At 44.9% G+C, this 22797-nt stretch overlaps 1 protein-coding gene across 1 annotated transcript in view; it reads right to left on the reverse strand.

Annotated features, from left to right (window-relative positions):
* Nucleotides 1-22797, reverse strand: part of LOC146344932 (histone deacetylase 9-like) — a 284959-nt gene that overhangs the window by 234176 nt on the left and 27986 nt on the right. Inside the window, exon 5 of the mRNA XM_084859825.1 lies at nt 18841-18948. Within this exon, the coding sequence (XP_084715951.1) occupies nt 18841-18948 (108 nt within the window). The remainder of the gene's footprint in view (nt 1-18840; nt 18949-22797) is intronic.

The raw sequence follows: 22797 nt of genomic DNA on the forward strand, positions 1-22797 counted from the left end.
GCCACCGCCAGGAGGATTCGCCCAAGGTAAGTCCCGTCCCGGGGGGGGGGCAGACTGTTTCGCCACCAATTTCGGGGGGCCGAATGCGCTGGCATTCGGCCTCCCCGAGATTCGTGGTGAAATTCTCTGACATCCCTAGTTCCATGAGAATTTTGGTAGCAGCTGACTATTCTGATTATCTTCTGTTGCTACTCGTTGTATTATGGTGTTTGCTGCTTCTCTTTAATATGATTGTATCAATTTTATGTATATTCTTAGATTTCTTCAATTCAGTTGTTGTTAGCTGTCTTAACTTTTTCATAAAAGAAAAGTAGAGTATACTTTTGTTAAAAAAATAAACAAATGTGTAAATGCCATTGGTTAAATCCAGAGTTTTCTTCTTCCAGCAGTAGCATCACCCGAACACAGTGACACTCAGAATAATCCCACTGGAAAACTTGGGGAGAACCCATTTTTGCCAATTTCTCCATCCCACTGCAGTCCCTAATGCCACTTCAATTACCTAGGGTGGTCGTGGGCTCCCCCACACTGGAGATGTTCAAGATGAAATTGGACAGCTGCCTGTCAGGGATGCTTTGACTTAGATTCCTACAATGAGCAGGGGGTTGGACTCGATGGTCTTATAGCCCCCTTCCAACCCCACTATTCTATGATTCTATGAACTTGTGCATTTCACTGATTATTATATTGGGATAGGGACAATACTCTTTAAAAAAAACAAAAACAACCCAGCTTACCTGCAACAAAATATTCTGCTCAGAGAAATATAATAATTAACAGAATTATTTTATGCTAATTGAAACAATAACATTATTACATACCAGTCTTATCTGCAAGTCAGCTGGTGACTAAGTACAGCATTGTCAGAAATACCCTATAAATTGTTTGCCAAATCTTTCTCTCTCCTGGAGTTTATGATAGATATTTTACAGATGGATAAAAAGGAGTGATTCACAGAATCTTACAAACTCCATCTGGCAGTCTATAGATAAGATTCAGAGATCTGGAAAATTTGTGGTGTGCTGTCCCCTGATTTCAGTGGGCTACTCATCAGACTGAAGTAGCCTGGCAGTGTCATCCAGAATTATCTTTAATTTTAATTTCATTTGTTTACAGCATGCAATTTTATTTTATTTTGAAATCAAGTTAAAATGGAGGCAACAAAAAGAACTCACGTAATAGTACGACAAGAACACCAAAGAAAGAAACTCACTGATTATAATTCTTAGTATAACATGGATACACTCGTGGGACAGCTAACGTAAGGGTACTTCCAGATGATGCTTTTATCATGGTTGTATAGTTTAACTGCCTGCCTCATTCACGGAATTTTATTGGGGGGGGGTCCAGATGACATCACCTTTCACTTGTACCCTCCCATGTTTTCCCACTGCTTCTTCCATCTTTTTTATTTCTGCACAAAATCTGTTAAGGAGAAAAGACGGAATAGCTGCAAAATGTCTTTTGACTGGTAGCACTAGAACCCCTCAGTTTGCAAGCACCCTAAAACACTATGTGGTCTTCTGTCGGTTATTCAGTGGCAAGGGAAAGGCACAAGTTCCTTTCCACTTGTCTTATTTTGTAGTTATTCTTATTACTTTTTCTCACAAGGACTAAACAAGAATAAGCTGTTCTCATCTCGTTCTCAATCAGATTTTACCCATTCCATTAAAAAAAAGCAGGGCTGGCCTAAGGCATTTTGCTGCCTGAGGCAGACCCACCCATACATCAAAGTCAAGGTGCACAGTTCTTAAAGCCAGCTAACTGATTTTGGTATATGAGGCAAAAAAACCCAACAAGCACCTCCCACACTCACTGGCAGTAAATACAAGAATAATACATTAAGGGCACAATCCTCTGGCCTCTACACAGTGGCTACATGCCATAAGGTTTTTCATTTTCTGGGAACCGACCTTGGATCCAGCAGTCCAAGGTCAGTTCCCAGAAAACCACCTCCCCACCACCATTGGCTTGTAGGCAGCGTGATTCGTCCCCAGCTCTGCACTCTTAAGAGAAGCGTGGAGCGGGGGAAAAGAGGGCATTCCTGGGGGTGGGGAGGGGACAGCAGACGTGCCGATACGATGCTTCCTATGTGCCATCCAGCCTCCCCCCTCCGCTCTGAGCCACCCCAGCTAGAGAGCCGAAATTGGCCATCTAGCCACAAATGCAGGGCGGGCTGAGCATGGAGGAGAAGATCCCCTCCACACTCCACCCGCCCTGCATTGTATAGTCGGCCGCCTGCCTCCAAATTTGGAGGTGGCCGACTGTCCCCATAGGATTGCGCCCTCCATGACTAACAATTTACTACCTTTCCATGAGACCAAAAAACTGCTGCCTGAGGCAGCCACCTTGCTCTGCCTAATGGTAGGTCCAGCCATGAAAATGTGCACATGAAAAGAATTGTGCCCCCTGTCCTGCCTCATGTGGGGGAGGGGGCAGCCAGCCCCTGCAAGTCACTGAGTGTGGAAGAGAGGCTTACCTAAACCAACAGCCTACATGCTTGTGGGAATCTGGGGATAAGAAGACAGCCTTCAGAGCTAATAACACTTACAGGATCACCTCAGAACACAATGTCATTTTGTGCTGGGAAGAATGATGATCAGTTTAATACTGATTCAGCGCTTGGAAGAAGGTAGAGTCACCTGTACAAGGTGAATAGCAGGAATGGAGATTCCTTCCTAGCTCTCACCACGGTTGTGTCAGCATGTTCACATTGAAGGGGTGGAGTTTGACTTGACCAATGAAGTGCAGATCAAACTTGTAAATAAATAAAGTTGTGGCCCAAAGTTAATCCCAAGTCCTGTATCCAGGTTTTCATTCTGGCAGTGTGGGAGCAATTGTTCTTTGTGAAATTCATCATTATCAATTGGGAAACACCTCCACAACCACCCCTACTTATTATGGAAGCCTTTAAACCTGGTGGATATTTTGGGACCTCCGCTCTGTGTATTTGACTTTTATGCTGAAGGCCTGGGTAACATCAAACATATAAACTTATCTGAAATAGCAATTTTAGGTTCCATTCATGTTACCCTGAAATAGCAAACAGACAGCAGGGTAACAATGACAGGATACAGGAAAACATTTTGATATTGATCAGTCCTGACATATCAAAAGGAACCATCCCAGGAAAGCCTACAGTTTTAGTTTCCAAGGATATTCATTTCAAACTATTTAATTCAGTTAAATGATCCCTGTCTACCAAGGGGGCAATTCCATACACTCCATCCAAAGAGGGGCTTGAAGGGCTTGTGCTTGTTCTGGTTCAGTGGAAATGGATGTTCAAGATAGTGTCAGAATTTATCATCCTGGGATTGATTTCTCTCCCACCACCCTCCAACCCAATATGGTTCCGCTCTCAGCTCACGGAATCTTATAACAGCATTTTGGAATTTACAGGAAAACTCCTTTCTATGACACATATCTTAAAAATAAATCATGCCTCTAAGATTCTCTGGCTTTGCTGGTGCATGGTGAAGCCTCACAAGAGGGTTTCAAACAGTACAATGAGATATATGGTTGAGAAAAGGCCTGGATTCAAAGAAGAAACATGCAAGCATGGTGGAGAAGTGTGTGGCTCTTTCCATCATAGCAGTTTGTCTCTTTTGCAATGGGAAGAACTGCCACTCTGAAAACAAGCAAAGCTCCAACTGCAAACATGATGCTGTCCGGCTCTTGGGTCTCCTTTCTAAAGAGACAGAACATGAGGGGACAGATCCAGGCTAAGTCAGTTACACTTAGTCCCCACTGAAATCAGTGGAATGTAAGTCACACATGACTAACTTGTCCCGTTGATCTCAGTGGGAGATGACTGAAGTCCTATTCAGGCATTATGAACTTCCAGGAGCAGTCCTACCATGAGCCAGAGTGAGGCGGACACTTAGGGGTTCATCACACGGAGCTTTTACCCTGCTATTGAGATGGCTCTCTCTCGGACATTTGCGGGCTCTTTAGATGACGTCTACCCTCCAGGGTGTCTCCCGCCATTTCTTCCTGCCTATCTCGTGTTTTCCCCTAATGCAAAAAATATGATTTTTTTCCAGTCCACGGAACAGGAGCGCCATGACCTCCCTGTGAAATTCTCCAATGGTGGAAGAAACTGCTAAGTCTGCCTGCTGTGGGCATTTATTTTCAGTGGTTGGGGGTGGTCAGGATGAGATTTGACAGGCGCGAAGGTAAGAATCGCCTGCCAATTGCACCTCCTGCCTCTGCGTTTCTCAATTGGAGGGAGAAGAGGGTAAAATGCCTCCCTGCAACGAAGGGAGACACATCTGATCCCCACCAAGCTCAGAAGCAACGTCCTCTGTGGTTTCAGAGCACCCTATTGAGTTCAATGGGGCTTACTCCCAAGTAAGTGTGCCAAGGGTTGCAGACTTACAGGGTGACCTTATGTCTGCTCAGAGGCAAGTCCCATTTAGTTCAATGCAGCTTACACCCACATAAGTGTACCAAGGGTTGCAGACTTACAGCATAATCTTACATTTTATGTCTACTCAGAAGTAAGTCAGAGGTTTCCTGGGGGCTGCGAGAAAACAGTACAGCAGAAGTTAAGCTACAAAAACAAGACTCCCCTCCCCCTCCTTTGCACACATGCCAGGGAGGGAGGGAGGCAGGCACTCCCTCAGTTCAAACCAGTGGCTGCCATGTAAAGAAGGTCTTCCTAATCCTGCAAAGAAACCGAAAGCAGAAAGCTCCAGAAAGGATATGGGTTTTGGCGGGCGGGTTGCTTAATATAGAAACACCCTTAATGTGACAGATGCTGAGGGGTGAGGCATGCTGGTCATGTATTGGAGGACAGAGCTATGCATGCCATTGTGGCCTACCGTGCAATTCTAAGCTAGCCGGCAGACCTCAGATGTGGTGGAGGGTAGTGTCCTATTGCCAGGGTAGTCTCCTATTGCCATAAGATGAATCTGCCAGTCTAGCCCAATTAGGGATGGTGGAGAATTCCGCCACAGACTCCAGGGGGGCAGATTCTTAGAATCCGGTCCCCTGGAGTCCGTGGCGGAATGGACCACCCCACCTTGCCACCCCGCGAAGTCTGACCTGGCTGGATCCTACCTGGCACCGCCGGGTCCAGCCAGGTCCATCTGCGGCAGCCTTTGGATGCAAATGGCGTCCGGCATAGTGGACACCATTTGCATCCCTTTGCCTTACCATGATAGGCTACGTAAATCTTTTTTTATGGACCACCCACCTCCGCCACCCCGCAAAGACAGAACGGATCCTACCTGCCACCGGCTGGGTCCGGTCCACCCGCTGCCGTCTTGCGGAAGAAAATGGCGTCTGGCATAGTGGACGCCATTTACGTCCCTTCTCTTTGCCATGATAGGCTACGTAAATCTTTACGGAGCCTGTCACAACAAAGAGCAGGGACGCAAATGGCGTAGCGGATGCTATTTTCGTCCTTGCTCTTTGTCATGATAGGCTCCATAAAGATTTACGTAGCCTATCATGGCAAAGAGCAGGGATGCAAATGGTGTCTGTTACGCCAGACTCCATTTGTGTCCCAGTGGCCGGAAGTCCGCCAGCGGCCGGAGCCGGCCAGCAGCTCCGTGGACTCGCCACAGAGCGGAGCCAGCCAGCCAGGATTCCAGGGGGGAGGGATGGATTGCAGATTCATCGTGGACCTCCTGCAGATTCCAGGTAAGGGGGTTTCATACATCCCTAATGAATGCTGGATAGCATTTAGCAAGCTGTTCATTCTTTGCATGCTTCTCAATTACAAGCATTGTGTATTCCCCTAATATCTGTATTTTCACCAAAGTTTAACTCTTTCATGCCAAATCATCTGCTGTAACCTCGTGAAGAGGATGAATGATGCAGTTCAAACGTGAGCAAATACATCTAGCATTCTTAAGCATTAAAGCCCCTTGATGCCATGTGATGCCTCATAAGTGAGATATGTGTGCAGAGAGAGACAGTAATCCACAATATCTGCCAGATTCCAATGCAAATCCACACATTCTGTATAAAATTCATTGCAAGTTTCTACATGGCTGAAACAGCAGGGCAGGGTAGGGTAAGAAGAGTTAAAGCAGCACTGAAACCCACCAGGAAATGAATTCTGAATATCTTCTTCATGTTCCTCTCTTAAGCAATACTGTCAAAAAAAGAAGTTAATAGGTGCCACATCAGACAGGGTGAGAATGGAATAGAAAGAAAGCAACGCTGTTTCACATCTCATAATTTATCGTATGCTTACATTGCAGTGATCTAGGGTGTTGCTTAAAATTTAGAGTTGTGTGTCAAGGATCTGTTCACTGCATCTATCTAACGACAGCAAAAGCTCAGTTTGAATGGATTTTTTGGTCCCCTTTTACGTTCCATGGAAAAATATTCAAGCTTAGATTCCAGAGATAGATGTGATATTTTCTTTACAAAAATTAGTAATTTACTATCTCTTTTTAATGTGAGAATTAAGTATTGTTTTACAGTTTCACAGCTGGTACTTTGTCGATTAGCCAGGAACGATAAAAAGACCACATGGTTCACAAGGGATTCCAAACAGAATGAAGATATGTTTATTATAGCTACAGATTTCAGTGTTTCAATCAAATTTGCCGACTTTTGGTCAGATATCAAGTTATGTTGCTGTTCTGAGAATTACGTAAGATGGGAGGGATGGACTCAGGAGGCTGATTTAAAAAAACAAACTTATTTCCAGGTCACTGTATGGAATTTGGCATGTCTGGACAGTGAGTCCAGTGGTAGGAATAGCACAGAATTTGGTAAACCATAACACTATTCAGTTATGTCATAGACACTCTATGTGAGCACGGGATTGACAAAATAGTGACATATCTTTCAAATTGTGAAATCATAGTTGATTTTTTTAAAAGTATGTGCAGGGACAGATTGGGCAAAAAAACACAGAGATAGCCTGATGGTTAAAAAAAGAATCAGTTAGTTGCCAGCTCTTCTGCATAAATATGCAACTAAGGGAGCAATCTTATGACCACTAGACACTGTCTAGAGGGCCATAGGATATGCTCATTTCCAGGAACTGACCTCAGAGCCAGCCCACGCTCCGAGGTTGGTTCCTAGAAAACCAACCTCCCCCCTTGTCCGTGCTGCCTTGAAGGCAGTGCAGAGAAGCCCCATCCTTTGTGCTCGGAAGAGGAGCGCGGAGCGACTGAAAAGTGGTGTTCCGGGGAGTGTTTCAGGGTGGGGAGAGCGGAGCTGCGTGTATGACACATCATCTCATACGGCAGCTTCCTCTCCCAGTCGCCTCCCCCCCACTGCTAGACAGCCGAAAACAGCTGTCTAGCGAAAAACAGCAAGGCAGGAGAGGCTCAGAGGGAACAACCCCCCCCCCCCGCATGCCTATCCTGCCTTGCTTTGGATAGGTGGTCACCTCTGAGTTCGGAGGCGGATGCCTATCTTGATGGGATTGCACCCTAAATCTGTGCCAAAGAAGAAACACATTAGTTGCCACTTTGGCTGCAATCCTACATCCACTTACCTATGAGTAAGTCTCATTGAGATCAATTTACAGAGGGTGAACTGTCTTAATCTGCTGCAGCAAAAACAACAATGTGTCTTGTGATGCCTTAAAAGGTTGGATCCCGTGCTGTCATTCCACTGATGGAAGCAGTTCCATCAGTAGAAACAAGAGGGGGATATTCTCCCTTTCCCCACAGCCACTCTCCACCACCCCCACATGCACCCTCAAAACCTGCTCTGGAGGGCTAGGAAACTCCCTGAGGCAGATTTTAGGATGGCAAGGCAGGCTGCTGTAGGGAAGAGAGAGGGAGAAAGTCTTGCCATGCTAGTGGACTTCCTCAAGCATGATGTTAGATTTAACCTTAAAAAAATTAATATGAGGTACGTTTTCTTGCACCAGAGCCCAGGTCATCAGATGTGGTTCTCTTCATCTGGTCTGTGAAAGCGTATGCCAAAATAAATGTGTTAATCTTGCCTCTCTACATGCCAGGAGGGGAAGCTGGGAGGAGTGCCCTAACTCTGCCCCCTTCCATTGCTGTTCTCATCCCCTTCCACATGTAGAGGGTGACTACCTGCAGTAGAGAGCCTCCTCTGTCTGTGGAAACTGTCTATCTACACAATTTAGAGCCCTGCAAAATTAAGGTGAAAAGGTAAAGGTGTCCCCAACCAGTCGTGTCCGACTCTAGGGTGTGGTGCTCATCTCCATTTCTAAGCCGAAGAGCCAGCGTTGTCCGAAGACGCTTCCGTGGTCATGTGGCCAGCATGACTGAACACTGAGGTGCACGGAATGCTGTTACCTTTCCCACCGAAGCGGTACCTATTTATCTACTTGCAATTTCTTGCTTTCGAACTGCTAGGTTGGCAGAAGCTGGGACTGAAGACAGGAGCTCACTCCGTCACGCAACACTCGGGTCTCGAACTGCTGTCCTGCCGGCCTTCCAGTCTGCAGTTCAGCATCTTAACCACTAAGCCACCGCGGCCCCTCTCCTGCAAAATTAGGGTCCTAAATTTTGGGGAGAGCTCTACTGATAGAGGAGACTATCTGCTGTAGACAATCACCCTCTATGGGTGTAAGGCAACAAGAACAGTGATGGAGAGGGCAAAGTTAGCACACTCATCCCCAGTTCCCCTCCTCACATGTAGAGAGGCAAGAAATGACTCCATCTTTGACCTGGCTTCACAAAAAATCTACACAAAAAATATGTTCACCTGCACATAAACTAATCACCATTTGATCTCTATTGTGTGTATGTCATACTCCCAAGGTATTAGGAATGGTAGAGAGCTGGATTTCCTCCCTTCTTTGAAAGGAGACGTCACATTAGCTATAGGGTGATGAATCTGTATTAGTGACTGTGAGAACAGAACTAGCGGGTGAGAGTTCATAGAATCATAGAATAGTAGGGTTGGAAGGGGCCTACAAGGCCATCGAGTCCAACCCCCTGCTCAGTGCAGGAATCCAAGTCAGAGCATCCCTGACAAATGGCTGTCCAGCCTCGTCTTAAAGGCCTCCAGTGTGGGAGAGCCCACCACCTCCCCAGGTAATTGGTTCCATTGCCGTATTGCTCTGACACTCAGGAAGTTTTTCCTGATGTTCAGCCGGAATCTGGCTTCCTGTAACTTGAGCCCATTATTCCGTGTCCTGCACTCTGGGATGATCAAGAAGAGATCCTGGCCTTCTTCTCTGTGACAACCTTTCAAGTACTTGAAGAGTGCTATCATATCTCCCCTCAGTCTTCTCTTCTCAAGGCTAAACATGCCCAGTTCTTTCAGTCTCTCTTCATAGGGCTTTGTTTCCAGTCCCCTGATCATCTTTGTTGCCCTCCTTTGAACCCTCTCCAGCTTGTCTGCATCCTTCTTAAAGTCTGGTGCCCAGAACTGGACACAGTACTCCAGATGAGGCCTAACCAGTGCTGAGTAGAGGGGAACTAGTACTTCCCGGGATTTGGAAGCGATGCTTCTATGAATGCAGCCCAAAATAGCATTTGCCTTTTTTGCAGCCACATCACATTGTTGGCTCATATTCAGCTTGTGATCGACAACAATTCCAAGATCCTTCTCGCTCGTAGTGTGGTTGAGCCACGTATCCCCCATCTTGTAACTGTGCATTTGGTTTCTTTTTCCTAGGTGCAGAACTTGGCATTTGTCCCTATTAAATGCCATTCTGTTGTTTTCTGCCCAGCACTCCAGTCTATCCAGATCACTTTGAATTTTGTTTCTGTCTTCCAAAGTATTAGCTATCCCTCCCAATTTTGTGTCATCTGCAAATTTGATCAGCATTCCCTGCACCTTCTCCTCCAAGTCATTAATAAAAATGTTGAAGAGCACTGGGCCCAGGACTGAGCCCTGCGGTACCCCACTCGTTACCTCTCCCCAGCTTGAGAAGGTCCCATTGATAAGCACTCTTTGAGTCCGATTCTGTAGCCAACTGTGGATCCACATGATCGTTGTTTCATCTAGCCCACTTCGAGCTAGTTTGCTCATCAGGATATCATGGGGCACTTGGTCGAAAGCTTTGCTGAAGTCGAGGTATATGATGTCTACAGCATTCCCACGGTCTACAAGGGAGGTGACTTGATCAAAAAATGAGAACAGATTTGTCTGGCAGGACTTGTTTTTGACAAATCCATGTTGGCTTCGAGTAATCACGGCATTGTTGTCAAGGTGCTTCCAGATGGATTGCTTTATGATCTGCTCCAGAATTTTCCCAGGGATTGATGTCAGACTGACTGGTCTGTAGTTCCCAGGTTCCTCCTTTTTACCCTTTTTGAAGATAGGGACAACGTTAGCCCTCCTCCAGTCATCTGGCACTTCCCCGGTCCTCCATGATTTCTCAAAGAGAATAGACAGCGGTTCTGAGAGTTCTTCTGCCAGTTCCTTTATGACTCTAGGATGCAGTTCATCTGGCCCTGGAGATTTGAACTCATTCAAAGTAATGAGGTGTTCCTTGACCATATGCCTGTCGATCTCAAGCTGCAATCCTGCCCCTTCAGCCTGTACTTCGCCTTTGCCAGGGGGGTCATAGACCCTCTTTTGGGAGAAGACTGAGCCAAAGTAGGAATTGAGCACCTCTGCCTTTTCTTTGTCATCTGTTATCATTTTGCCATCCTTATTTAATAGCTGAACAACCATTTCTTTCCTCTGCCTTTTACTATGCACGTAGCTGAAGAAAGCCTTTTTGTTGTTTTTAGCATCCCTCGCTAACCTCACCTCGTTCTCCGCTTTAGCCTTCCTGACGCCATCCCTGCAATTCTGTGCTACCTGCCTGTACTCTTCCTTTGTTACTTGGCCTTCTTTCCACTTCTTATATGTGTCCTTTTTTGTTTTCAGGTCATCCCTAAGCTTTTTGTGAAGCCACATTGGCTTCTTCTGTTGTCTTCCACCTTTTCTTCTTGTTGGAATTGTTTGTGATTGTGCCTTGAGAATTTCCTTTTTTAAAAGTTCCCACCCATCTTGGACTCCTTTTCTCGCTAGCATTGTTTGCCATGGGACCTTACTGATCATTGTTCTGAGTTTATTAAAATCAGCTTTCCTAAAATCCAGGGTACGCGTTTGAGTACACTCGGCTTTTGCTTCCCTTAGAACCAAGAACTCAAGTACAACATGGTCGCTTTCCCCCAGAGTTCCTGTAACTGCTACTTTATCCACTAAGTCATCTCTGTTGGTTAGGATCAAGTCAAGGATAGCCGATCCTCTAGTTCCTTCCTCTACTTTCTGTAGGAGGAAGTTATCCGCCACACAAGTCAGGAATTTCCTGGAGGGGCCATGTTTTGCAGAATTTGTCTCCCAACAAATATCGGGGAAATTGAAGTCCCCCATTACTACTACATCATGCTTCCTTAAAACATTGGCTATTTGCTTTTCAAAAGTTTCATCCTTGGCTTCTCCTTGATTGGGTGGCCGGTAGTAGACTCCGACCACCAGGTTCCTTTTATTCTTTGCTCCATTTATTTCAACCCAGATGCTCTCGATGGGGCTACCAAGCTCCTCCTCCTGTATTTCTGTGCAGAGATATGTATTTTTCACATACAGTGCAACCCCGCCTCCCTTTCTGTTCCTCCTGTTCTTTTTGAACAAGTTATATCCTTCAACTGCTGTATTCCAGTCATGAGAGTCATCCCACCAAGTCTCAGTTATACCTATCAAGTCATAATTTCCCTCCTGTATTAAGAGTTCAAGTTCGTTCTGTTTGTTTCCCATACTCTGGGCATTAGTATATAGACATCGAAGACCATGTGCTTCATAGTCTGGCTTTCTTCCTACATGTGTCTGAAGACTATTATTGGGCGCTATCAGCGCTGTTCTCTCCATTGCAGTGCATGCGCCTACGTCCATTGTTACCCCCAACATTACATCTCCCTTCCCCGTAGGATTCAGTTTAAAGCCCTCCTGATGAAGTTCTTCATGCTGTGGCCAAACACATTCTTCCCAGCCTTTGTGAGGTGCAACCCATCCCTAGCCAACAGCCCATCTTCCAGGAAGTATAGCCCGTGGTCCCAGAATCCAAATCTCTCTCGTCGGCACCACCTTCGTAGCCAGTCATTCACCCGGAGTATTTTTCGTTCCCTTTCTATCCCTCTTCTAACTACTGGAAGGATGGATGAGAAAACTATCTGGGCCCCAAAGTTCTTGAGTTTCCTTCCCAAAGCTTCAAAGTCTGACGTGATCTCTTCGTAGCTCCGCTTGGCGGTATCATTTGTTCCCACATGGATGAGAAGAAAGGGATACCTGTCAGTGGGCTTTATGAGTGCAGGCAACCTTTCAGTCACGTCTCTAATCTGTCCTCCCGGGAGACAACATACCTGGCGAGTCCACGGGTCTTCGCGACATACTTGGGTCTCGATCCCACGCAGCAAGGAGTCTCCCACTACTACCACTCTTCTCTTCTTCTTCTTGTAGGCCTGGGTTTCATCGCCTCTGTTTGACTGACCTTTAGCCTCTTGCTCACTCTCATGCAGGTTCCCCTGTGATTCTTCCTCTGCAGGCTGTCCTCCAGTCTCATCTGCAAGTACCTGGAATCGGTTCCACAGCTCCACCGCTTCCACTGGTGCAGAGTGGCGTCTAGTTCTTCTTCTCCTAACTGTCACCGTTTTCCAAGGAGTATCCTCTACTCCATTTTTCTTCTCCTCAGCATTTCCCACTTCTGCCTCATCTTGCTGTTGCTCTTCAAGCTTCTGGTCTTCACTTTGCTGCTGTAGTTCCCCCATTCTGTCCAAGAACTCTTCGTGTTCTCTTATTCCCCGGAGGGTTGACAGTCGCCGCTCCAGTCCACTTACTTTTTCCTCCAGCAGCGTGATCAACTTGCACTTGTTGCAGGTGTAGGCCATGTTGTTCTCAGGCAAGAAAACAAACATTGCACACACCTTGCAGGTCACCACCACTGGAGAGTCTTGTCCTTCCATAGCCCCTTTTCCCTTTTTGTGTCTAGCTTTGTGATTGTTCTAGACTAGCCTGTGCCTGCTCCTCTACTCAGTAGAGGTTAAAAGCAGAGTCCCACTGGTGTGGAAGTGTGTGTTACAAGACAAATAAATGGGAAAAAGTTAGTTAAAAAAAAATGTTAGGGGCCTCCCCCTTGACCTCCCCTGCCGAACTTCCCTGGCCAACTCCTGTTTGCTCCCCCTGTTCGCTCACTCTGTTCGCTCGCTCTCTGGGAGCTTGCCTGCTTCTGTAGTCCCTGGACCAGCTGGAGCAGCTTGCTCTGCTCTGCTCTGCTCAGCTGGGAGGCAGGAAACAGACTGAAGCTTCCCTCCCAGTCAGCTGCTTGGAGTACTCAGGCCACACCCCTCCAATTCAGTTGGAGCTCTCAGAAGCTCCTGGTGAGCTCACAGCCAGTCAGAAGGATAAAGGGCAGCGCCCTGGGCTTCCTGCAACCCACTTACCTCTTAGCCTCTGTCTCCTTTGTCTCCTTTGTCTCTTCAACCACTGCAACTCCCCTGGCCAACTCCTGTTTGCTCCCCCTGTTCGCTCGCTCTGTTCGCTCGCTCTCTGGGAGCTTGCCTGCTTCTGTAGTCCCTGGACCAGCTGGAGCAGCTTGCTCTGCTCTGCTCTGCTCAGCTGGGAGGCGGGAAACAGACTGAAGCTTCCCGCCCAGTCAGCTGCTTGGAGTACTCAGGCCACACCCCTCCAATTCAGTTGGAGCTCTCAGAAGCTCCTGGTGAGCTCACAGCCAGTCAGAAGGATAAAGGGCAGCGCCCTGGGCTTCCTGCAACCCACTTACCTCTTAGCCTCTGTCTCCTTTGTCTCCTTTGTCTCTTCAACCACTGCAACTCCCCTGGCCAACTCCTGTTTGCTCCCCCTGTTCGCTCGCTCTGTTCGCTCGCTCTCTGGGAGCTTGCCTGCTTCTGTAGTCCCTGGACCAGCTGGAGCAGCTTGCTCTGCTCTGCTCTGCTCAGCTGGGAGGCGGGAAACAGACTCGTTATTCCAAATGAATGGATGAATTTGGAATAAAAGCGTGGTTCTCATTTCTCAACCTTGCCCAGTATCTCTGAAGACAAATATAGAATGATTTATACTCCCTGTGTTCCATAGTATTTTAACTGTACTGTGTGCTCAAACTGCAGTCTGTTTGGTACTGCATTTTAATACTGTGTGTATGACCTTGATCTACAGGATTTGGTTCCAGACAAACATTTCACTTAGAATCTTTTTTAATATTCTTCTTAAAATAAACTGCAAATAAATATGGGTGGGGGGGAAATCCCATCCATGTAGTATTTACTTTATTGCAGCTACTTCAGTGGCCATTGAAAAAGTAGATTGATTGACAACTTCATTTTTAAAGCTCTTCATTACACAGAGATAAACAGGGAAGAGTAAATCCACAATGTGAAAGACCCCATAAATCCAGGGAGATAAGAAAGAAAGGTCTTGCACAAATCCTGACTGTGTCAACTGCACATAAAGCATGTCTGATTATTCTTATCTAGCCTGGCTTTTAAATTCTGTTATATAAGGAAAAATGTACAGTGATTAAAGATAAGAACAAGCAATAGGTTCAACTCCCAATTATAATACTTTTTAAACAGAAAACATGGACATGAAAGTCTGAATTTCTTGAGCATGCAAGTCAGTGTTTCCGACAAATGCGTACAAAATTCGTAGGGATGTCAGAGAATTCCACCACGGATCTCGATGAGGCCGAATGCCAGTGCATTCGGCCCCTTGAAATCCGTGGCGGAACGAAGCCCCCCGCACCCCCACCCTGCAAAAGGCACGTGAAACGGAGCACTTACCTGCTGCCGTTCGCGCTGCTTTGCGAATGGTGGCCGCGTCTGCTTTGCAAATGATGGCCACTTCGCCATTTGTGCCCCTGTCTTTTGCCGTAATAGGCTATGTAAATATTTACGTAGCCTATCATGGCCAAAAAAAAAGGCAACGCAAATGGCAGCCGCTGCCATTTGTGTTCCCCTTTTTTTTTTTTTTGTCATGATAGGCTACGTAAATGTTTACATAGCCTATCACAGCAAAATACAGGGACGCAAATGGCGGTGGCTACGGCGGCTGCCATTTGCGTCCCTGTGCAGGCTGCCCAGCAGCCGGATGTCCAGCTGCGGGCGGCCCCAGCCGGCGGCTCTGCGGAGTTGCAGCGGAGCGGAGCTGGACGGGGAGAATTTCAGGGGGAGGGACGGAGAGCCTCCCCCACACCGCGAATGTCACCCTTTGAAAAGGTAAGTGACTTTCATACATCCCTAAAAATTTGGTAGCTGGATTATTGACTGGCGCTAGCCACGCGGACCCTATCTCTCCAGTTTTAAAACAGTTCATTGTGGTTCTTGTGTGTTTCCAGAAAAAAAAAATCAAAGTGCTGGTATTGACCTCTCTTTCTTTCTTTTTTTTACAGATTAGGATCTTTTTTACAGATTGGGATGTGTCTCTAAGGGCCGAATCCAACAGAGCTCTTATACCCGTGCTGACTCTCATATGCCCTGCCAATTCCATTGCGCAAGCGGCCCCACTGCTTGCGCAGCAGTGATTTAGCACTTCTGGGGCAACCCAAAATGAATGGCAACGCTTGTTTCTGGAAGAAGGCAGGTCGGAGAAGCTTGCTTAAGTCTCTGCCGACCTGCCTCCTTCCAGAAACAAGCATTTCTGCTCATTTGGTGGCTTCCCCTACACAGTGCTAAATATCTCTGGCATAAGCGGTGGGTCCCCCTTGCACCACGGAATCAGCAGGGCCCACCATTTGAGGAAGGGGACTGGTGGCACATAAAGGAATCTGCCCTACAAAACCACCTGTGCCCGTATAAACTTGCCTGGATAACGACAATTTCCCCACCTTTAGAGGTTAGACATATGGCGACCAGGGCCTCCCCTGAAGTGGTATCCATTATTGCATTCTGTTCTGTGTGGTTTTTATCTTGTACATCACCCGAGAGTGTTCCACCCCTAAAGGTCTCCTAGAATTTATCTTAAATAAATAAATAATAGTGGGCTACCCACTTAAAAAAAACACCACCCTTGTAACATGGTAGCTTGAAGGGTATGGAAAGTCGCGCGCGTGTGTGTCACCTCTGAAAAACACAAAGGTATTTTTCCACATATCCATACCTAACACCTTCGAGGTTCTGTATAGCTTCCAGTAGTTAATCACCATGTAATATGTTCTCAAGCAGTCACCGTTTTCCAAATATTCAGATAAAGCCACCCACAGGCTAGCGATGGGCTAAAATGTGAACAGCGAGCAACATAGCAGTATTTATCATTTACACAGTATTTACAGTACAGAGTGCTTTATTATATTTGCACTTGATTGTCTGCATAACAGCCCTATGGCACAAGTCACTGCTTCACATTTTACAGACAGGCAATTGAATTGCCTGAATTATACTGTATCGATTGAATAGTTCAAGGCCAGAACAGGCACAGTTGAGAGAAATTTGATCATGTTTAAGTCCTATTGAAATCACTGAGATTAAATAAATGTTGTTTTACACAGTTCGAGTTTTACTGGATGGTGTCCAAGTTTATGGCAGTAACTGGGATTAGTTTTCCCAAGTCCACTCAACTACAACACTCATGTTCAAGCACAATACTTAGGAGAAAGGTCTCCAGCCTTTTGAAGCCAGTAGCACACCTAGACTTTTGAGACTAAGAGCATATTGTGGGGACTCTCACAAAATGGCTCTCATGAGGAGAGCTTTCCTGTTCACAAAATGGCTGCTGTGGGGGGCATGGCCAATCATTAAACACCCATTTCCCAAGAGGCTGCTTCCACCCACTATTTTATTTTCCAAGAATGTCTCTGGAGACTACATGGGGCCCAGAGGCATTCTTGGAAATAAAGATGGGGCAGCGCTGGAGGCTGGCACTTCACTTTGCAGCATGCCAGTGTCCCAGTATTTTTTTAGTTAAAAACAAAACAAAAAACACCCCACAACAACTTTGAAATTTAAAAAAAATCAGGAGGGGCAGGAAGCCTGGCAGGTGCCAAGAAAAGTGTCCATAGGCACATTGGTGACCACAGGGACTATGTTGGAAACCCCTAACTTAGGACTTCTCACTGATTTTTTGTATTCAGGGTTTTACCTATAATATAAGTGTAAATATGTTTGATTTGAGGACAATGTTAAAGGTCTGAACCTTAGGTCTCAAGTAGATGTCATCATAGGCAAACTTATGGCTGCTACTGAAAACAGGAGCCCCACGTCTCTTCTTCTTCTATCACCTAATGCCTAGTAATACAACAAGTCTGAAGTGTTCCCACCTATGCTGAACTTCATTGGCTGCTGCTTGTGGAAGCAAAGAAACTCAGAGCCAGGTGATGGTTTTGCATTATCAGATTTTACCAGGAAGGAGAAGAGAAGATGAGGGCTGCTGATTTTGCTTGCCTCTCCCATTACATTTCATTCTGGTCTTAGAATAATTGAACCAAAGACCTAACAGAGTTTTTAAGACCTTCTAGCCTGGTGTGGGCAACCTGCGGTCTTAGGGCTACATGAAGCCTTCCAGTCAGGCTAATTTTAAAAACCCTCTGCAGCCAGTTTAGATCTCTGGCAAGAATGATTGGTAACTTCCCAGGCAGTTGCTGGGAGAGGGAGTCAGAGGGAGAGAGAAAAGTAGGTGGTTGAGAAAAAGAGAAAGAGAGAAGGGAGGTGGCAGAAAGAGAAAAGAGAGTGGCCCTGCCCAGTTTTTGCTCTGGCACCACCCACTGCTGGGCGCATACCCTCAACATGCAGCCCCCAATAGTACCCCTAAGAGAATGTGGCCCTTGGCAGAAAAAAGGTTCCCCACCTGTGTTCTAGATCATACTTCATCCTACAGCAGATTCCTCCACATCAATCTATATTTACACCCTACATAAATGCCCCAGTGATAAAATGGGGCAGGGGGAATGGACTGAAGCTTTAGACTCAAAGAAGGTTTTTGGGAATGGATCCTAATAAAAATTCAACCATGAGAATGTGACAACTATAGATATATTCTCCTTAATCTAAATTGGTATTAAATATAACTTCTGTCACATTCTCTCCATGTAATGTTTTTCTCACTGTTTTAGGCCAAATGGTAATGGATTTCACACAGTGTCCAAAGTCTAGGTACATAGGTCAGATTTGACAACTATACCTATATTCTGCCTTAATCTAAATAGGTATTAAATAATATGCATATAACTTCTTTTAAATCTGAACTATGTATGTAGGCTTTGGTAACTGTGTGAAATCCATTGCCACTTGGCCTAAAACCTTTATAAACAATTTTACTGACGATGTGTTACTTCCAAGAATGTTTATTGGGGTATCTGAGCATTCAGGCTCTATATGGTCCACCTTTAAAAAAGAGTTGTTAAAATATCAAATAAAATGTCAACATCTGTCAAGTGTGTAAGTTTTACAAATTGTTTAGACTGGGGATAATTTGGGTTTTGTACCTCATTCTTTTCAGATCATGTAGAAAGGAAGCTCAAAAACGGGGAAGTTTGAGATTGTTTGACGGAAAGGCATACTCTGCATCATTACCCTTCTAATCAACAATATCATTCTTTCTTCAAAGCCCACAGGTCTATTATTTACTTTTCTTCGCTTTGGGTGGCATTTTTAGGCTATATTTACAACTCAATAAGATTTTTTTTAATCTTTTCAAAAGAGAATTTCAGAAGAGTATGCCAGATCTGTACATCCTCTGAGTCATTTTAACTTGGACAATGGTTGTGCAATGGACTCTGTGGTAAAATAATTGTAATAATACTGTAGTATACTGGCAGCCAAACCATCTCTGGTGAATTGGAAGGCTTTGAGTAATCTCCTGACTACCAAGCAAGGCTATTTAGATTGCCACACCTTAGTGACCCACCATCTTCCCTATTCTCATTTCTCCACTCCCTTCAACCCCAGAACAACAACATCGCTTTCTGCTTTCCCCCTAGTTTTCCCACACACAATGCAACCCAGACCTCACCTTCAGCTCCCCTGAGGCCACTTTGGAAGCCAATTCGATGACACAGCCAACAGCCATGCGTGCAGCACCGGACGAATGCAGCTCATTCCAAATGGTGTCACTGTCCACCTGAGCAAACAGTTAGCAGAGGGGCGGGGTGTGAGGGGTGGGGGAGAAAGGGGGAGAGAGAGAGAGTATGAGAGAAAACAAATCAGTGAGGGAGGGCTGGCACGGTGACAGCCAGTGTACAATAACATTAGTCTTCCGTCTTGGCCAGCTGAAAAGGCCTTCTGGACATGGCTTTGCTTATACTTTTTCTCTGCACTGACTTCTCCAATGGAAACACATTCCTGTCATGCCTCACTGCCATTCCCTGTTTAGATTTCCCATTACAAACAGTATTACATAGGCCAGAGCTGGCCTAGTTAGACACCAGGCCATAGGGATAGATGCAATATATATTCCACACAGCCTTAATGTCTGATGAAAGAATTGGTTTTGCAAAGGCCAGAACAAAAGTTTAAGTGAAATTCATAAATACTAAAATGAACACACAGCTGTAGCAAGCACCTTTTTAAAAATGGCAACTGTGGGTCATATTCCTAAAATAAAAGGCTTTTTTTTTTAAATCACGGCCAATATGAATCAGAAACGGTTCAGCAATTTATCACCTGAGAGCAGGCAGGAAAAGCATGGGGGGAGGGTTTGTTTCTGGGGTCCAACAGTCAAGAGGGCCCAGTTCTATGTCTGGAGCAAATGCGTTTTCCTCAGTCCCACTGCCAGCTGACACAGGTGGCAGCTGTGTCCTTTGGACAGTGGGATGGGAACAGTTGTGCAAATAAGAGGGAAGGGGTCCCATGGGTATAATCTTCCTCAGGGCTGAACATTTCTCTCATGGGGCTGCAGAGCAGTAACCCTGTGGATGGAAATTACGAACAATTTCTGTTGTAAGCATTAATGATAGCCAGGCTGATTCACTATTCTAATATTTATAGCTGTTACTTTGGAGCTGAGGGTCATCGAATGCAGTGCATGTGGTGCATGCAATAGCAAATAGCAGCACCTTCTTAAATATACAGTACTGTCTATGTATGATTCTAAAACTGAGTCACATACTAATTATTAAATAAGTGGCTGTGTTAATACCGTACCTTCATACAACGTCACGGAATGCAAGTGTGCTTTTAAAAACTGTATGTTGACTTCTCTAGCTTCAACCACAGGGGAACAAATGCTGACTTGGGGCAAGGTATACAAATCACGATGCAATGCCGCTTGCTTTTGTTATGAGGGTAGGTGTTGCACCTGTCATCTTTCCCGTGCTATCATGAAGCATTTGGAAGCACTTTGCTCAGTCAAGCTATCTTGTGTAAAACAGCCTGTTTTACCAACTCATGTTTCTCTCTCCCCCGCCAATCTAATTCATTTCTTTCAAACACTTAAAAAATATTTAGAGTTGTGCATACCACTGCCTAAACTCCTGAGGAAGCCCCACACAGGCTAGGCCTACAAGCCTTCAAGTCTTATCCAGGTGTGTTGCAACTGCCAGCAACTGTAAATTATGATGGTGTTTTAAAAAAATGGCACTCTGTGGAAAAGGCGCTCCAGGGCAGAAGTGGGACCCATAATTACACCTATAACGTCTAGTACCATACATGCAAGCAGAATCCACAGTATATTTTATTTGCGCCTTCGTTCTGGTTTGCACGATCCATATGTATTTTCTTTCTGTTGGGCTATTGTGGTTAGTGATTCAAATTTTCCAATTGCCATTGCACTGCGCATAGCAGAAAAAAGCCGTAACAATTGCTGAAGAACCCTTTCACAGCACTCATTTTTGTTGTTCAAAAATATATATATACCATCTTATCTGAATAGCTCAGGGCAATGCAGAACAAGCAACATAATACATGAGCATTATAAAACAGGACCATAAAATCTGATGAAAAATCCAGCATAGAGCAAAAAACACACAAGGAACCAGCATACAACCAGGATACATCAAAACAGAGCCAGAGGCAAGAAAATCACCCTTACCCTTTGCTATGTTCACTTTTCTGGCAAGCACGGATGTTCCTAATAAACTTACTCTGCTGCTCTCTGTCTTTTGTTTCTTCCTGCTGGGTGTGTGTGCAGGTCCACATGCATCTGCATTTAGAGCTGCTGTTTGCTCTTTGATAGAATATTTGATAAAATAGTTGTATGGGTACAAATACTATCTGGAATATTCATTACAGGAAATAAATACCTGAAATTAGTTATGACTTTGTAAAGTGCTGTGAGCCCTGGCTCATAGTACCAACTACACATTATATGCAAATGCATGTATTTGGCACGCATATGGCACAAATTGCACATTATATGACACGAACAACATCTTCACTTATTTTACTGAAATGTTTTAGATCCACCCCTCATCTTTGCAGATACTAGGGCTGTGTAAAAATATTACCAGAACAATATATAATACAATAAAAAACACTAAAACCATACCATCATGGTAAAGACAAAAAGGCAGCAAATGCAATAGAACAGACCAAGAACAACCAAAATGCCTGAGCCAACAAAACGATTTTAAGCTGGTGCTAAAATAATTGCAGTGCTGGTGCCAGTCACACCTCCATAGGGACGAGGATCTGTCCTACATATGGCATAAACATGGACCTATGGCCTGACTGGAGTCCACCAGGAAAAGAGCATTCTGCATGGTGGCCCTCTATCTTTGGAATTCCCTGCCCCTGGATATCAGGCAGGCGCCAACAATGTGTCATTTGCGACGCCTCCTGAAAACAGCACTGTTGTACGAGGCATTCCGTAATTGACCAGTTACGGTTTTTACTGGTATTATGTTTTTAAACAAGTATAATTTTAATGTGGTATTTTAATCTTTTTATTCTTTATTTATTTATTTATTTATTTTCTATACCGCCCAATAGCCGAAGCTCTCTGGGCAGTTTACAAAAATTAAAACCAAACACACAATAAAACAATTTAAAATATATAGAACATTAAAACCACAATATAACAATACAACCACAATAAAATCTAGCAGCAGTGCAGGAGTTTAAAATACAGATTTAAAACAGCAAAGATAAAAATTTACTTTATCTTTTACTGTTTTATTTTTTGTGTTCACCACCCTGAAATCTGGTCTAGATATGGAGTAGTATACAAATATTGTAAATAAATAAATTAAAAAAATAAATTACACATATGCAAATACCTGTATTAAAACAGCTTCAAGGGACAAGGAGCTTCAAGAACATAAGAAGAGCCATACTGGATCAGACCAAGGGTCCATCTAGTCCAGCATTCTGTTCCCACAGTGGCCAACCAGATGCCCATGGGACATGCGTGCAATTATAGCACTCTCCCACTCATGTTCCCCAGCAAGTGGTACTGAGTGGCATACTGTCTCTGATACTGAAGCTAATATATAGCTATCATGCCTAGCAACCCTTGATAGCCTTATCCTTCATGAATGTGCCTAATCCCCTTTTAAAACCGGCTAAGTTGGTGGCCATCACAACATCTTGTGGTATTGAATTCCATAGTTCAACTATGTGCTAATGTGAAGAAGTATTTCCTTTTATCCATCTTGAATCTCCCACCATTCAGCTTCATTGGATGACCCCGGATCCAGTATTATGACAGATGGGGTGCAGTGGAATGGGGGCACATTTCCCTATCCATTTCCATGATGAATGTTATACACCCCTATGTCTACCATGTCTCCCTTTTTCTAAGCTAAACAGTTCCCAAACATCCTAATCTTTCTTCAGAGTGGAGTTGCTCTTTTAGACGGAGAGATTCAGAGCGCGGAAGTAGAAAGGATACTTAGCTTTGGCTCAGTTAAAAGAAAGGACTGTTCCCTCACAAAATGGGCTCTTATGGTGCTGTCTAGTGACATCACTGAATCATGTCTTTAACTAGAAACCTTTGCTAGGCCTGGTGCAGGCCTAGTGCAAAGGGGAGACA

The sequence above is a fragment of the Heloderma suspectum genome, chromosome 5, assembly GCF_057233095.1.
Source record: "Heloderma suspectum isolate Gila_16-S chromosome 5, 16-S_ref, whole genome shotgun sequence".
Classification (NCBI taxonomy): domain Eukaryota; kingdom Metazoa; phylum Chordata; class Lepidosauria; order Squamata; family Helodermatidae; genus Heloderma; species Heloderma suspectum.